General features: G+C 34.1%; 1 protein-coding gene across 3 annotated transcripts; it reads left to right on the top strand.

The window, feature by feature from the left end:
- Positions 1-1,747: 1,747 nt before the first annotated feature.
- On the top strand, positions 1,748-11,446 carry LOC106066809 (protein TFG-like). 3 transcript variants are annotated; one of them, XM_056032950.1, is made up of 10 exons: positions 2,298-2,336; positions 3,768-3,991; positions 4,287-4,370; positions 4,467-4,634; positions 4,779-4,919; positions 5,289-5,389; positions 7,476-7,663; positions 7,697-7,722; positions 9,084-9,232; positions 9,358-11,446. In XM_056032950.1, the coding sequence occupies exons 2-10, from the start codon at positions 3,796-3,798 to the stop codon at positions 9,481-9,483; spliced, it is 1,179 nt and encodes a 392-aa protein (XP_055888925.1). In that variant the 5' UTR covers positions 2,298-2,336; positions 3,768-3,795; the 3' UTR covers positions 9,484-11,446. The 3 variants fall into 3 exon arrangements, with proteins under 3 accessions (XP_055888924.1, XP_055888925.1, XP_055888923.1); XM_056032949.1 differs by lacking the exon at positions 2,298-2,336 and adding an exon at positions 1,748-1,766 and having other exon boundaries at positions 3,769-3,991; positions 7,476-7,722; XM_056032948.1 differs by having other exon boundaries at positions 2,299-2,336; positions 7,476-7,722.
- The last annotated feature ends 6,837 nt before the right edge of the window (positions 11,447-18,283 follow it).

Below are 18,283 nucleotides of genomic sequence, written 5' to 3'. Positions count from 1 at the left end.
AGGTGAATCAGCTCTTGCACTAAATGGTGAGCTGAGGAGATTGAAAACATTTTCCAAGTTGCATGTAGAGACGATTGTTCCTGAGCCTTGTCATCATAAGTGAATCCTTTCTATAGATATTGAAAATGATTTATTTTAATACATTTGCATTTTTTTAGTTTTATAATCTGTGGGCACACCTGATTTCTGAGGGTGTCCGCGGGCCGCATAAAGCACTCCGGCGGGCCTCGTGTGACCCGCGTAGTGTAGTTTGCCCACCCCTGCTTTAGCATTGTGTTCTCTAAAAAAAAAAAAAGAGAAATAACAATTTGATGTATTGCATTGTTGTCTCTAGAAAACAAAAAAAGGGAAACAACAATTTAGTTTCATTGATTGCAACCGTTTATTTGACCCTTTTTAAAGTAGAGAAATGACACTTCCATATTTTTTTTCCAAATCTATACTTATAATGAAATTTGACGAAGTTTGTTTTATATTAGTTGCGTGTCTAATGGAAAAATTTAAATTTAAAAAATTAAAAATACACATCCTATACTCCTAAACAAGCAATTCTTGAATATATGTTTGATACTAAGGTGAGCAGTTGTCCATACCTAAAGAAGACCGTCCCGCTTTGGACAGTTTTCCATAAAATGTCCAGGCGGGGCAGTTATTTTATATTACCTATATCCATATTATCGATCAAGGTCAAGTTTTGTTTTAAACTCTTTCTTAATTTTGTAAGCCTCCATTAAGGCGCTTCTTCACCATTTAAATACATAAATCAATTTGCAGCCGGTTTTCCATAATAATAGTTTTCAATCAAATGTGAAGCAATCGTTACTATTTAAATTATATAATAAAAAGAAGCTGGTTAGTGATGCCCAGTTTGTGACAGTGTTCACAGATGCTTCGAGCCCACAATAATGCGAAATTGTTTCCCCTGATGATACAATTCTTTGCGTCACCCTTATTGGTTCAGAAATGCAAGAACAGAAGCAAGAAAACCTTTAAAGTATTCCTCCGCTAAGAAATAGGCATGCGACTAACTTTTGGATGCAAGTTGGTTAGTTAAAGTGAAAATCGTAAATGGATCGCACGGAAAGTTTTCGTTTTTGGAAAACGTTTCAGAAAGCCTTCAGTTATTAAAATTATTGTGTGTGTACATTGTGTGTAAAATGTGTGTGTTTTACTGTGTATATACATTGTGATGTATTGTAATAACGTCTACGTTGTTGAAATATTACTCGAAAAGATCTAAGACTGTTTTTTACGTCCCATGATCGACATATGTCCCGCTTTCTCTCCCCAAAGATGTGTTCTGTATGTTTATATCTCTATCTATCCATCCATCTATGTATCTATATCTTTATCTCTCTCTCTCTCTCTCTCTCTCTCTCTCTATCTCCCTCTCTCAATATAGATATTTTTTATTACTTCAAACAACTGGAAATTCAATTTGGCTACAATTTACCACCTCAGCGTAACTACTGTAACAATAACAATATAGATACAAATACGAACAACATTCACACACGAAACACAGGCGCTTTATAAATTGGATGTCTATATGAACGTCTCGGTAACGATAGATGACCTTGTCACACTGACCGAAAGTGGGATAAAGAAGTGTTTAAATCTTTCTGTTTTAGTCTTAATGAAAAGGAGACGATCACTTCGTTCAGATCTGATGTAACAGTAATTTAATGAATGCAGGCTGCTTAAATTGAGAATCGTATGTTTTGGAAAGGCATCTAGAGCTTTCATGAAAAGTTCTTCAAGAGATGGTAGCTGTGTTTGAGTGATATAGGATGCTTTCTAAATGTCTATTTAGTCTATGTCTTTGTGCCAGTGAAGTATTAGGCCTACAATACCTGCAGGCGATGGCAAAGTTAATATGACTGCTGATGGTGCTGTATAGAAAATTTTAATTATTTTTTGTTGATTATAAATTTTCTTAGCTAAACATTTCTCTCATGTCCCAATTCATCTGTGTTGCACATTCAATCTGCAGCGATATATTATTTGCATAACAGCCTGTTCATTATCAAGTCTAAATACAGAAAATCGTCACGTGTATCTAATGTGGATAATGTGAATAAGAATTACATATTGTTTAGTGATTAAACATAAAGCTTAAAATTTGGCAATGCAAATCAGATTTACTGTGGGGGGGGGGGGGGGTCGCGGAAGGGTGAGTACTTGTATAGAGGGGTCGCCAAGCAAAAAAAGGGTGACACCATAAAAAAAAAAAAGATATATAGGCCAGTACAGTCGATTTGATCAAGGGACACAAATCACTGAGCTTCCGCTGACAACTCATAGTCATAGGCTCTGAAAAATCCTAATAAATTGGTAGATATCTTCTATTCTAGACTAATCTAGATATATATAGATCTAGATTATTTCTAGATCTAGAGATATTTATTAGATTAGACCTAAAATTTAGACTATAAATCTTAGATCTATATCTAAATTAAATTTACACGTTTTAGATCTTTTTATTAAGTGTCTAGATATTCTAGTCACACTGACTAGTCACCTAGTCAGTCCTAGATCAAGTCCTAGTCCTAGTGACTCTAGCTAGACTAGAGTGACTAGAGTACTCTAGACTTTGTCTTTGTTGTCTAAGTCTAGGGAAGTCTAGACTAAGACCTAAGTCTACTAAGTCTAGACTCCTAGAGTCTAGGCCTAGGTCATCATATGATCATCATGTAGATCTTCTAGTCTATATCTATCTAGATTCTAGATCTAGATCATTAGAATAGAATAGATTAAATATAAAATATAATGATAGATTAGTCAATTAGATTATTATCATTATTGACATTATATTAATAATATTATTTTAATTATTACTAAATTAACTAAATATAGATCTCAGTTACTTAGAGTCAAGTTGTATATACAACGTAGACTTATTCAACTTATTGTCTTATATTATTAAATTATATTTTTTATTTAATTATATTTATATATAGTAATATTACGTCTAGTATAGTATACTATAGTATTATATATATATATATATACTTATTAAATACTATACTTTATAAGGTCCAAATTATGTTATAGTTATACTTATAATACTAGGATTGGAGCAAAATTCTATTATAAAATGCCATTTTATGTGTATAAAAATGGACCTACTACACTAGTCACTATTATTCACTATATTTTTGGACTATATATTATATAATATAAAATCTATTATATAGAGTCTATATCTATAGAAAATTTAAAAAAAACTGATCGAAAAAAAATGAATTTTTGTCTTTATCTCATCATAACTTTATAACCATAATAGATAGAAGCTTGAAATTTTGGAAAACATCTTAGATCTACCCCATTATTGGCATTATATAATTTTTAATTTGATTGTTTCATCTCACATACACTACAGCTAACATTCATTCACAGCTAATCCAATTGTTTGTAAATTGACTTCGATCCTTTTACTAGAATGCTGTGTTTGGTAAAAACTTCCTCAGCTTTAAAATATTTTAAATATATATATATATAATATATATATATAATTATAATTCAAAATAACACCTTGATAGCATTCTCTGAACTAGGTTGACCAAAGATAAGCCTTCCTTTCTTGTTACTATAGTAGGATCAGCATCACCCAGAGCGGTTAGCCTTAGCTCATCAGGGTGTCACCCCCACCCACCCATTACGTATCTTTCCCCCCAAAAAATTATAGTTAGATCACTTTTTAAATTGAAGCTAATTAACTACATTTTATTGCTGATACTTCAACAAAAACCACATTTTTTTTTTTAGAAAATCAAAATCTGAAACTTGAGCAAAATGCAAAATTCAGGAAGCCCACAATTTGACTTGACTGGGAAACTAATTATCAAAGTTGCACTGGGTGATGATATTCGACGCATTCCGATCCATAATGAAGATATCACATATGATGAATTAGTTCTTATGATGCAGCGTGTGTACAGAGGGAAACTTAGTACTAATGATGAAATTACAATTAAATATAAAGACGAAGGTAAAGACTAAGTGTGTACATCCTCTTTTTATAATCTGTACAATTAAAATTGCTATTTCATTGACAAATTTTATACTCTTCTGTGTTCTAAATAACCATTTTTGTTGAAAAATCCAATTGGCTCTGCTCAGTCTGGTAAAAGCCATATTTGCATATCAACAAATTTAAATGTTTGTAGTCAAAAATGTTTCCTACTTTCATTAGCTGAAATTTTTTCCCCACATTTTATCACTTTTCTTTCAGTCTTTATAACTTCAGTTACAATTTCTTTCATTTTTTGTATGTATTCTCTCAGATGGTGATTTGATAACAATTTTTGACAGCTCAGATCTAACTTTTGCAATTCAGTGCAGTCGTATTTTAAAGATTACTTTGTTTGGTAAGTTATTGAGCATGAAGTTTTGTTTCCTAAAATTCACTTTAATCATTTCATTATTATCTTTAAAAAAATCTTATTGTTTTTTTTTTGTTCAAGTTGGTAGTCAGAGTCGAGCTGTGTTAGAGCCTGCTAGTATTTCTGGCATTCGCCGTGAGCTACAAGACATAAGAGACAGAGTACTAGATCTGTTGGACAGACTTGAGCCCACATCTCTTGTTGGAGGCACTCAGTCTTTATCTCTATCAGATAACATAGCAAGTAAAGGTAACATGCAGTAAAACATGACAATATTGTTGGCATGGCTAGGACTAAAACTTTAAAAAGAATGACACTGGTAAAAGCTTAAAACAAATATTTTAAGTATTGTGGCTATTTAAAGATTTCAGTTGACATCCTCTTGATCTTCAGACTCCCATAAAGGAGCACCGCCAGTAACAAGACCAGTTAATGCTATTGGTGGAAAGGAATTTGACCCACTTACTTCTCAAAAAGTTTCTGAAGAATCTGCACAAAATAAAGTTGCTTCATCATTTGGGATAGAAGGAAGTGGTAATCATTTTTTCCCTGTTGATGCTGTTAAAATAGTTATAGATTTTTTATTTTGGTCTATAGTGTAACTACTATCATTTATACATTGTATATAACAGTATTAAAATTTAAAAAACAAAAGTATTTTTCTCTCAGATCAGATTCCTCTTTTAAGTATTTAAGGAACACTTTATCACTTTTTTTTTTGTACCAAATATTTTATTTCTTATATAGTGCTCAATCAGTGACCATTTATTTTCACTCTTTATGTCCACTTAATTTTAGAATTTAAATGTTCCTTTTCTTTATACTGGCTAAACATTGACTTCATTTATCTTATTTGGATTTTCTTAGCTGAACATACACATTTCTTGTTTGGATGTTTCTCAGGGCCATCATCTCACTATGACAGAGCAGCTACACCTGACAGTGTCTCCAGTGTTGGATCATCAGCTAGTAACCAAGTACGAGCTCAACAAAGTTCCTATCAGGTAAAAAGCGAAAAATGATCTATTGTCAAGAGAAGAAATATTGTAAACTAAGGGAATGTACGGATATTACGTAATATGAAAAATCACTTTTTTCACCCTCTACCCTCTATAACAAATGGTAACAAAGCTATAAATTATCATTTTCCCAAATTACATTTTTCATCATGGTATGTTTAGAAATGATGGGAAAAATATCGACTTCTATCAGTACTTCAGGTTTTCCCCCCAATACTGTACATATTGGCCTACATCAGGCAGACGCTAATAACCTGACCTGTGATGTTGAAAAAAAAAACCCATATGTGATGACTTTCTAATTGTTATTGAACAACAAACATGTAATCAAAGTAAGAAACTCATTCAATATCAATTTGCAGAACTTTATTCACTACTAAGTTTCTATCACACAGACAGGTCTAATTGTTCCAGTGTTGTTCTGCATTCCTGACCCCAAGTAACCCCCACTAGGCTGACCCATTCATCCACTGGACAAACTCAGGCAGATTGTGGCAGATGTCAGGTGGCTACCCACATCTAAGGGTCTGACAAGGCGTGGTAGCACGACCATGTCCAGACTTAGTATTGGCCACATCTACATCACGCACTCTTTTGTGCTGAAGAGAGACGAGCCCCCACTTTGTGAGTACTGTGATCTCGCCTCACTGTGGAATATATCCTCGTTGATTGCCCCAGATACCAGGATGTCAGGGAGAAATATTTTAGAGCCACTAACTTAAAAACACTATTTGATAATGTCGACCCTGGGAAGGTACTGGGCTTTATCCGGGAAGTAGGGTTGTCTACGAAGATCTGATTTATGAATTTGTGAACATGTACTATTTACATTAGATTTTTACCAAATAATTAAATTTTTACCACCTTTACTATTTTAACTGTGAATAGACCTTGATTTTAATGATATGACTGTATAGAATTTGGCCCTTGTTGTTTAGAGAAAGAGTAGTCCTTAAAGGACTGCAGGCACGACATGGCCTAAATTGTGCTGATGTGCCTAAAATCAAATAAAATCCACTGGACAGGTATAGAATAGGGGCATAACATAAGAGTGACACCCATAGGCCACGATAAACATATGCACACAAAAATTCTTTCACAACACCTGATAAGTGAAAGTCAGACCCTTAACAGTGAAGGGACCACTATATCTATTTTTCTTCTTCTTGTAACTATCAGGTAGAGTTGAACCTTCGGCTCTTACAACTCTAGACCATCAAAAGCAAACAAGAGCTTCCTCTCACTGACCTGAATGAGAACAGTGTACACTGTTCTGTCTGGCGGGGGGTCAGTCTCACGGTCAGAGGCCACGCACACCAGGACCCTGCCATTTTCCTTTTCTACACCAGGATAACTGTGCTGGATAGGCTATTTATGTAACAGCCCCTTGAGGAACGGAGCCTGGATTGTCACATGGTTGTGGGAGCTCTTTTACAACACTTCACAGTGCAATGAGGATGTCTCTTGCACCTCCTTAGGCACCCCCATGGAGTCTTGTTTTGTTACTCATTGGCCTAATCATTTCCACCCGGGCGCCACTATGAGGCAGGGTAGCATGCCTGGGGCCACTGTATCTATAAATAATAATAATTTAATTTATAAAGCGTGTTAAAAAACATAATGTAGACTCAAGGCGCTGTGATAATATAACAAACATATACACAATAGTTAAACCAGGTTACAAAGACAGTTTGTGTGGAAATTAAAATCACCAGCCGACCGAATAAGGTTGAGCATCACTGGATTAGTTCATTGTTTTAACTAACAAACATACAATTTTAGTTCTGCTTTTTAACATATATTATATAATTCATATAATATTAGGCCATACTAGTGTATCTCTAAAAAGATTCATACGCAAATCATTTTCAGTTGTTTGAAAGAGTGGCTCTTCATAATCTGATATTATTGCATGCACTCGTTGATTGTCACTCGTTAATCATGTCATCAAGTTAAAGTATCATTGTTGTGAATTACGTAACTCATCCTTACTCTTCAAATGGAAGACATTTGTAAAAGATTGCACTTCCTAACATTGAAATTAATCTTTTTATATATGTTTTTTTTTTAGCCAGCACCATCAGTACCAAACTCACAACACCAAATGAACTATGCTAGTCAGCAAAATTACACTACAGGCCAACCTTTGCCACAGTCTTATGCTGGTCAACCTGGCTATGGTGTCCCACAACCAGGGATTTCACAGCAGCAGCCTCAGCAACAACCTCAGCTTCTGCAACAGCCTCAACTTCAGCAACAACAGCAGCAGTCAATGGTTCCACTTCAGCAACAGCCTCAACAACAACAGTATGACCCTTGTAAGCTCCATTATTTTATTTTTGTATGTTTTCCATTCCTCTTATGAACCCAGTATTTACATTTTCAATTGCACTCAATTTTGAAAGGCATGTGGAACATTGCTAGGTCACTACTGGCATAGGCACTTTACTTTTACATTCATTTGACTATTATCTAGTGATTTTTTCTTTGGTGTCTGTGCACTCTGCAATTTTATTTTGCATTATTTGATACATCTTTTTCTTTCTTTCAAAACTTACTTTTTTTTAAAGCTGGCAACAGAAAATTTAATCTTGTACCTTTAGACTCTGTAATGATGCTCTTATCATTGATTTCAACTGGCTCTAGTGTCTGTATATACACTGCAGAAAACTTGCAAAAAAACTGAACCACTACCACATGACCTGTCTCAGAAAAATACTGAAAGTTAAATGGCAAGAAAAAAAAACAGATACTGAAGTCCTTTAAAGAGCAGACCTGCAAAGCATCCACACAATCCTGATGCAGTCTCAGCTGCGATGGGCAGGACACAAGTTGAGTGCTGACAGAAGAAAAAAAGCAAGGCCAATGACACTAGCTCCAGCTGGAACAACCTGCCCAGTGTGCAGCAGGACATTCTGGGCGCTTATAGGTCTCACCAGCCACATGAGGAGACACAAAACCCCATTGCAAAGCCCTCAGCTCCCTGGATGACAAAAGTGGTCATCATCGAACCACAATGGACAAACTAGCAACATCTGTGCTTTAAAACTTAGTTTTGTTTCTCCCACGTATGTTTTTAATTGAGTAAAACTTTATTTTGAATCAACTCCCTTTGCTAAACATATGGACTTTCCTTCTTTCTTCAACATGTTTTTACCTAGAAGGATGTTTTTAAAAAGTGGGGACTTAGTTTCTAATTCTCTTTAGATTGATGTTGTGGGTGTTTAAATATCTTATAGCTTTTCTTAAAATATGAATAAGTATTGTCAAAAAAATTTTTTTTTCAATTCGGTTCAAATTTTTCCTTTTGATTCTGTATTGACGCTCTTAGCATTGAATAAAACTGGCCCTATATCTTAGCTACTGGCAACAATCCCCTTAAGATTATATTACCCTTCTTTAATATATTATATAGTTTTGTGTATGTGAATTAGTTTATTTGGTATACATTTATTTGTAATAGAAGTGCTCAGTTTGTAAATAGTGCTCCATCTTCTTGGCACCTAATGTGCTAAAAGTCTCTTATCTCAAAAGGGTTAAATTCATGTCAAATAAAATAACTTTATCTAATTACTCAGTTTCATATGTCATATCACAATAAAAGTCAGCTTAATATTTCACAGACTTGATATATTTAACCTTTTTATTTGGCCATCACCTCAAATCCCTTGTTTTTCAGCTGCTTATGGACAGTACAGCATGAATTATGGTGCTGCAGCTGGACAGCCTGGACAGGCTCCTGGACAAGCACAGATGATGTATGGTCAGCCAGGATCCCCTGGTGCAGCACCTTACAATCAAGCCCCTGGAATGCCACAGCAACCTCAGGTAATTAAAATTATCTGTTAAATCAGTCATTAGGTAGATTAGCCTAGTTTTAGTTAAAGACCTAGTTAGATACTTTATATATATATTTATACAGAAAGTGATTGATCATTTGTCTCTTATTAAAGGCTAAAGGTCCAGGGTATCCAGCAGTACCAACTGGACCAGGAGCCACACAGTCTCCAAACAACCCTTATTCCAGAGGTGGCTATGGTAGCGGCTACCCTAGGCCTAGTGCAGGCTATCCTCAGTAGACTGCCCACATCAAGCATAAGAAAAGGATTTTGATTTGTATGTTAAGAGTATGTGTTGCTGACAAGATTTAACATTGTACAACAATAGAAACAGTAGTGTTTGTTATCTCTATCTTGCCAGTTTAAAAGGCACATTATGTTATTTAATTTTTAAATTAGTGTAAACACTTTCAGAGAAATTTAATTTATTAAGCACTTTTAACAAACATAAATTAAATTTAATCACAGTTCAATGCATTAGGTTTTTCAAATTTCTTTGAAAATGACATACACTTCAGTGAATAATAGCCAAATATTTCAAATTACAATATTACATAAAGATTGGTTTAGCAGATATGCAGTACTAAAATGTTTTAAAATGCTACTTAAAAAGTTCAAATTTGTTAAACTGTGAATTGATTTGGCATTTTTGTGTTACTTGCTATTTTACTTTTTTTTTCTTTTTTTTATAAACTTAATCTCTAAAAGAATTAACAACAACCATGATTGTGATGAATATATCAATGTATTAATCACATTTTAAAATATATTTTTTTTACATTAAACAATTTTCAATAAAATATTTATTTATTAATATTGCAATAAACTATTTGAATACTGGAAGGCTGGGACAAGCTTTCTGTCTTTTGAATCAATGTTTTCAATGTTGAACACTCAATGTTTGTACTTCAAGCTTTATCTCCAATCAAATGATTCTGTTATCAACACAAAAACATTTTTGTTTTTAATCCCACACTTTTTAGCCAGCTGATACATTACTTTTAATAAGACTTCATTTCTATTTTTACAAAGCAACCAACAAGCTTGTAGTTCTCCTCAAATAGTTAAAAAAAAAGAGTTTTTTTCAATGTATTTACTCTATAAAGCAAAATGTTATTTTATAAAATGTAAGTTACTTACAGATAAATTGCTTGATAGCAATATGGCTAGAATTATAACTTGACATGGTTACTCTTAGATTTGGAAATAGAGTTTGTTTTAAAACAGCGACATTGGTAGATTGTATTCAAATAAAAAAAAATTGTTTATACTTTCAAATTGAAATAACTTTGAAGAATTGCTCTTGTCAAGTAGAGAGATTTACAGCTAATGAATTTATGTGACTTTAAGTGTTGTATAGCTATCATCATTGATATTTTTTGTGGAACACTTTACATTGAATGTCAATAGTTTTAAAATAAATAAGTTTTTTTTTCCTTGTCATAATGTGAGGCGTATAACAGAAAAATGCATTTGAATGTTTTTTGTTTAATTATTGCTTTTGAGTAATTACACTGAATGTCATTTACCAGTATACAATGTGTACATATTTATGTTACGGATGATAATAGAACCATTTCTTTTCAGTGTGTCCAAACAGAGAGAAGAAGAAATAGTTGAACACTAGACAATTGTTTAACTTTTTTACAACAGATGTAGAAGAGACTGGAAATAAGACATAGTGTTTAAGTTTGTGTAAGCATGTTGTGGAAATCTTACTCTGTAGTATGACACCATTGGTATCTATCAGAACAAAAGTTGTTTTTTTTTGTGTTGTTTTTTTTCTCTTCTGATGCATCAATCTTTTTTTTTTCTCTTGGGTCTGGGTGGTCTACAAGTCTTGTATTTATTTGCTCTTCATCTTTGGCCTGTGCCCATTTTCCAAGTGGCCTACCGTTACCAATAGTCTAGTGGGCATTTTTCTGTGATGATCTAAAGTGTAAGCAGAACTCTTACAACTAATCCCAGTGTGTGACCATATTTTGTGCTGATTACTTTTTGTTCAGTGCATTCCCCTTATGATGGTACTGTGTGATTGAACTAACTGCAGGATTATTTGGTTTGATCAAACTAAGTTGCTATGATTCAGTTTTAAAGGATTGGGTTCCTAAGTTTCTACACTATCTCTAGGTAGCTTTTTACATTATGTATTACAGATAGTATTCTGATCATGTAAACAATAAACACAAATGACCATTATATACATGCATAATGTGTTGTTCATTGAATACTGTGTTTGTAAAGTTATGGCATTATTTGCTGGGACTTCATACAGTCATGTGGCAGCATTAAAATATTTGTATTGTGGTATCATTAAAATATTACTGGTTAAAGCTGGTTGGTGGCCTATGCCTCAGAAGGAACCACAGGCACAGATGTGATGAGTACTGGAACTTAGCATTGTGAATTGTACACATAATTTTAAACCTTCAATGTTTATGGCGAAATGACCTTGTAGGTCAAGATATTTAAATCTAAGTGCTTTGATAACTACAAGTTCCTAATGTTAGCAAATTGTTAGAAGAGCTTATACACGGAGGATGGGGCTGAATCCTCAGCAACTTTCACTCCAGTATTTATTACCTTGACTTACATCAGACCACACAAACATATACACTTCCAAGTCAGACCACATGAACATACACTTCCGAGTTGAAATTATTATTTAGTGGCATAGACAAGACATGAATCAATTAAAAAAAAAAAGAGTAACCAATTAAACTAATAATTACTGGTAATTAATTATTTTGTTGGAGACCAACATGGGAAACTAATACTTCAGTATTCACATATATGGCTAAATTTGTTGGGTTTAGTCCCCTTAAATAATTGTTAACGCTATTTCTCCATCACATATTCTCCGATCTACTTGATACTTCAAACAATTATTTATTGTACCTAGCAAAACATTATTCAATTACCAAAAATAATTAATTTTAGTAATTATTTATTTTATTTGATATCAAATAAGGGAGATAACTTGAACATTATTGAGAGATAAAGTTTTAAGGGCGGAATTAGTCCCCTTTAGATAAACTTTTTTTTTTTTATTTTTACTTGTTAATACTATCAAATCCAGGTTATTTATATAAATAATAAAGAGTAATGCAATGCGTTTCAGACTCAAAGCTCTTCCTATTCTTAGACAGTCCTTGGTTACCTCCACCTTCTATGTTTTTTACATTCCGACACTGCCAATTGAATACACCTATAATAACATAAGGTGACCATAAAAACATAGTTTAAAATGATAAAGTTATAACACAAGCTACCTTATTCTTACCGGCAAAGTGCCTAGTCAATACATAGAAGGACTAGAACCAGTTGCGTCCACTGGCGAATTCAGGTGGGGGGCGGTAGGGGCGATCTCCCCCCCCCCCCCCCGAGGACGAATTTTAGTAAAGAAATCACACAATTTGTATACGAATTTATTAGTAGTGTTAATAATATATACTAATTATTTATATTTCAACCTATTTTTAGATTATATCACCCTCCCCTCTAGTATGTTGGCCGATTCGGTGGGATGGGGAGGTGGCGATGGCATCAATACCGCCCCACCCCACCATAAACTTTCGAGGGGCGGCGGTCCAATTTATTTATAGAAATCACGGCTTATTAACAGAATCAATTAAATATCTATATAATTAAAACTTGTTATTGCTATTTTAACCAATCTTTATATTATGTCGTTCCCCTGTTAGCCAATTGGGTGGGGTGGGTAGGGCGAATACATCTACTGCCCATTCCAAACTAAACCCTTTGAGTGTCTGTGTGTGTGTGGGGGTCCTATTTTTAGTTAGAAATAATAGTTTGTGAACAAAATTAGTTGAATTACTGTATAATTTTTATATTATGTCGCTACACTTCTGATATCTTAGCCGATTCGGTGAGGTGGGGGGGGGGGGCGATTGCTTCTACTGCCCTTCCCTCTCTGGCTCTCTGAATGGGGGGGGGGGCGGTCCTATTTTCTTGGACAAATCATAGTTTGTGAACAAAATTAATTGAATATCTATATAAGGTACATATTGATGTTTTAACCCATATGTATATTATGTCGTACGCACACTCTGATCTCAAATTTTATCATTAGTAAATATAAAATGAAAAAGGATTGTATCAGGTGGGAGGGGCGATACATGCAATCGCCTTCCGCCCATAGGACAAACCAATACTTTTTTCTTTTTATATTTTAGTTAAGAAATTACAAAATTAAAAAAAATATGTCACTAATTGTAAATGAACGTTGAATGGTGTAAGGTTGCAGAATGCGAATGTCGTGTAATGCGGGGGTTCTTGCTTCCTGAAGTACTCTTGACACGTGACAAGACAAATATATAAACTGACCTAAGTCCGTTTCAGCAGACAAACATGAAGTTTATTTACAACACAATAATAATAATACTGCACTCCTTGTTAGTGCTACAAGTCAAGAAATAATAAACAATCCAATCCGCATAACAGCGGTATCAAATGTATCCAATATATGTTAGTTACAAATCACGTCCGCATCTCAGCGGGTAACAATAAGAACAATTACTACTAGTGACACTGGAGCTCCAACTATAGATATCCATTGAAATACGAATAACACTTTAATATTCAATAAGCACACGATGAAATCAACTCTCAAATATTATTAATCAACAATCACTAGTCCATCGACTTTCATGCTATATACATATATATATACACCAGTCCAGGAAGCAACGTCCAACCTTCCTGGACCGGGAGCAAAACCTTACTAACTTGACTTGACTGAACTCTAAGTCAACTTTATTCATTCTACTTCCTGTTTTCTACATCAGGAATTCCACGTGTCTTTTAAACTCTTAACATGACGTGAACTTTGGATGTCAACTAAGACTGTGACACTAATATAATTTATATATGCTATAAATTAAATTGTTATATCGAGTCGTCACCCCTATTCTTTAAAGCAAAATGCAATCATTAGCAGAAATTATAAAAAGTAGCGTGGGTTAACATTTTCACTCCCCTTTTCAAACGAAAACAAGACGTTTTAAAACAGAATAATAAACATATGGCGACAGAGTTTATTATGTAAATGCACACGAATTTATCTTAGTTATTTTAAGTAAGACTTTGTTTTGGAAAATTTAGAATTCATACGAAATTTTTCTTTATAAGATTAACAATTGAGATGAGTTCTGAACACAAATATTATTTTCATAGTCACCTTTTTCTAATCTTTACTCATAGTGATATTTTGCTATTGTATTAAAAAAAAATTGAGAATATAACTCACAATATATGCTTGAATCCTAAAAAATGCAAAAAAATTTTGAGAAGAATCTAATTGGCCCACTTAATTTCTCCTCCCACTTCAGAATTTTTTGTTTAGAGCTTTGAATTATAGTTCTGTAATAAAACAAAAGTTACAAACATGCCTATTGAACAAAATGTATCACTTACAACTGAGCTTTTATAAAAAAAAATATTTTTCGAATACATTTTTTTTCGGCGACGATCCTCAAAGCCTAAATCTAAATATTTGGGGTATTTTATCTTTTCAAGGAACAAATCGGTTGTATTTGCAATGTAGTAAGGGCCTGCAAATTAATATTAGAATATTTTCCAAATAAAACATTTTCAAAAGGTCTTTTTATTGAATAGGAAGAATAATGAGCTGTAGATGTCAGGAGAATGGGTTTCTGCAGTGAAAAATGCAAGAAAAAGCTTTTGGCGTCGGGGATTCGCCCCGGACCCGACTGGGGTAGCTTACAGCTTTCCTAGCTTTCAAGAGAAAAACCTCAAAATGGCTGTTTTTTTTTTTTCTTTTTTTTTTCGCCAAAGGTTGAGAAACACTGCTTTTTAAAAAATCTAATATATATATATATATATATATATATACTGTACGCGTTTATGCTTAGGGTTAGGATTTGCTAAGCGTTAGGGTTAGGGTTTGGAAAAAAATGCCCCCCCCACTCCAAAGTCCTGGATCCGCTAGTGGTTGCGTCACTAGGGTCTCTGTGACCCCCACCAATCAACTTACTCCAAACATTTCCAAATAAACACTATCATATTAGTTTATTATTTTTGATGAACCAATACATTGAGATGATTACCAACATTCATTGATTGTTGTACAAATGTAAAATAACTGTCAATTCTATCATATCAAATCTCATTGTTTATGATATATATTCAATACCTATTGTATATTATTTTTACAATGCAAGTTTATTCAAATTAGAAACAGAGTTAACATTGCCTTTAACTTTTAGACGTAAACGGTATAACATGCACACTTTGGCTTGACTACCATCGAGATTAGAAAATGTACGTTTGCCACCCTCTTAATCAGCCTTCGTTCTGGGGGGGGGGGGGGGGGCGGCGCTTAAAGTTTTCACGGCGGATCCCCGGGCGCCAAGAGCTTTTCATGATTTCTGAACTTCAGAAACTCGTTCTCCATAAGTCTAGCTAAAAATAAAGTAGCTTGTACTATTTCTCCTAGTCAAAATATTGCAGGTCACAAAATTAGATTAAGAAAAAGTGGAACTGGCCGTATTTAAAGTGTGAAAGACATCCGACTTAATCCCAGGCAAATAAGCAGTGTTTCTCAAACATTTACCTTTGGCGTCTAGATAATTTTCAAGTGTTTTGTATAACCGAAAAAGTTCTTTCTAGATAAAGTATCAGAGAGGTATCAGGTTCCCTTTCTCCATCCAGCCAGGTTGTCTTGGGAAGCGCCGTTAGCTCCACCAACAGTGTTCCTACGTTCTGAGCTTGATAAATTCTTTCTCTGGGGTCTACACACACATTTGTTTCCGTAGTAAGGAGAGCCGATGTCAATGTTTAAGTATAACGGAGTGGGAATATCTTCGTGTTAAGTAAGAAGCCTTGCCGCGAACTTTTTACTTTTTGTCACACAAATGTCGTCAACTTAACGATGTTTAACACTCCAGAGAATTCTGAGACAGTTTCTACTTAGAAGATGAAACGACTTCCAATCAAATAAAAATTTAACTTCCCTAAAATTTTGTAAATATAAAATAACTACAATGCAAATAAAATCGTTTTTTTCAAAGAAAGACCACCTTTGCATCCCCCCCTCTGTAAGCACGTAACTTTTTAGACATCTGTATCAATAACAAACAATATCTGGCCTAAAATAAAATATGTAGATCTAGATTACAACATGTGCCTAAGCATGTTTGGCCATATATATAGAAATTTATTTTATAAATGCCTCTGCTTTTATCAAAATATGTTTTTTTCAACTTGGGTGTCATCCCATAACGGGTGTCACCCCGTGGTGACCTCACCCCTCCGCACCCTTCCTAGTGACACCACTGACTAGAACTTCTTTAGGCAGTGTATAAAATGTCCGAATTAAAAAGATATTTTTATATAGATTATTCACACACTAATAAGAAATAAAAAAAATGAAAAAGGCAATCTGAATAGTGAACATATATCTAATATCTTATTCATTAATTGTTATTTCGTGCAAGAAATTAAAGCGACAAACAATATTTTCAAATAGTAATAATCTTTTCAAAAACATTTTGATTACTTTCTACTAGATCTTAGTAGATTACAATTTACAAATAGACATGAAAAGATTCCTAAGTATTTCACAGATCAATTGATGAGTCAGAATGTCTAGACTCTAAAGTGGTACCCCTACTAATGAATGTAGGCTACACATCGATTTGTTTATGTTAAGCCCAAATTCTAAATTTAAAAAAAAAGCAAAACTAAAAATATTGAATCATTTACCTTATTTTATGCAGTGAAGAGCTAACGGAGAACAATAAATCAAAGAAAAAAGAGTATCTTATCTTATCTTGTCTTATTTAATACCGACGTTACTTCAAAAAAGATGATTACGTCCTACGTGTCAGGTGGGTTTTGTCCTCGCGCTCATCTAGGGTATGATGTACTTCGCAGGGCTCTCCACCTGAACAGTGTTTATTAGCTTTATGCCGGGGTTATAATTTAGCCTTGGCTCGTCTGCCTAGGCACCCCTAACAGTCTAGCAATCAATTTATGCAATAAATATCCAGGAAGGAATAAACCAAATCTTAACGTATACGAGTGAATAACAATATTGCATATAACAACAAAGGTTTAATGAGTTAATGATATATATGATATTATGAGGCATACATTATGAATAAATATCAATAGCAATTACAAACTACATTCAAAGGACTATAGGACACCTTAATCTCAGTGCCATAGTCAATCAGGCCTCACAACGCCAACCCAACGCCACGGGCAATAGTCAACTACCAAGCCTACAACTCAGACTTGACTCCAGCAGAGTCCCAAGCCTGCGTCCCTAGATAAGAAAAATACACACTCCTTTGATACCGCCATTTTCACGATTATTAAAGAACCGATTGTAAAGCTACGACATGTAGAAGATAGTAAAATAAACTAACTTACCCAATACTGGGGAAGAACACCACACAGATAACTCAATCTCAAGGCACACCAAGAGAACACAAAGAGACTCATCTCAAGGCACAACAAAAGAACAATGACACCAATATAGCGCATCCTTAGGAACAGAACTAATAAGACCTTATGGTGCTCAAACGAAAATACCCTACAAGATGCGCACGACACTACGCGTCATGCATTTAGTCATGCATATTAACCAATAACCGAAATTCTGCCAAGTCACTGGTTTTCCTGGCTAGCTCAGGCAACCCATTCCATGCTCTAATAGCACTAGGGAAGAAGGAGCATTTGTACACATTTTTTCTAGCAAAAGGAAAGAAGAATGTGCTTTTATCTTTGTGTCTTTCTGAGTATTTTATTAGATTTTGTTTTTGTAGCCTATTTGAAGATTATGGTGTTTTATTAGCGGCCCCCGAAAGGGGAAAAGACGCTATTAGTTTTGTGCGAAATGTCTGTCCGTCTCACCGTCTGTCCGTCCGTCCCGTTTAGATCTCGTAAACTAGAAAAGATATTGAAAATCCGACATCACAATATTTTAAACCAATCAAAGTTCTGATGCAACGGCTACTTTTTTTTTTCTGAAATCGAAAAATCTAATTTTTAA

This window comes from Biomphalaria glabrata, chromosome 6 (genome assembly GCF_947242115.1).
Source record: "Biomphalaria glabrata chromosome 6, xgBioGlab47.1, whole genome shotgun sequence".
Taxonomy (NCBI): domain Eukaryota; kingdom Metazoa; phylum Mollusca; class Gastropoda; family Planorbidae; genus Biomphalaria; species Biomphalaria glabrata.
The sequence above is the reverse complement of the archived record's forward strand: the minus strand, read 5'-3'. Positions and strand labels throughout refer to the sequence as shown.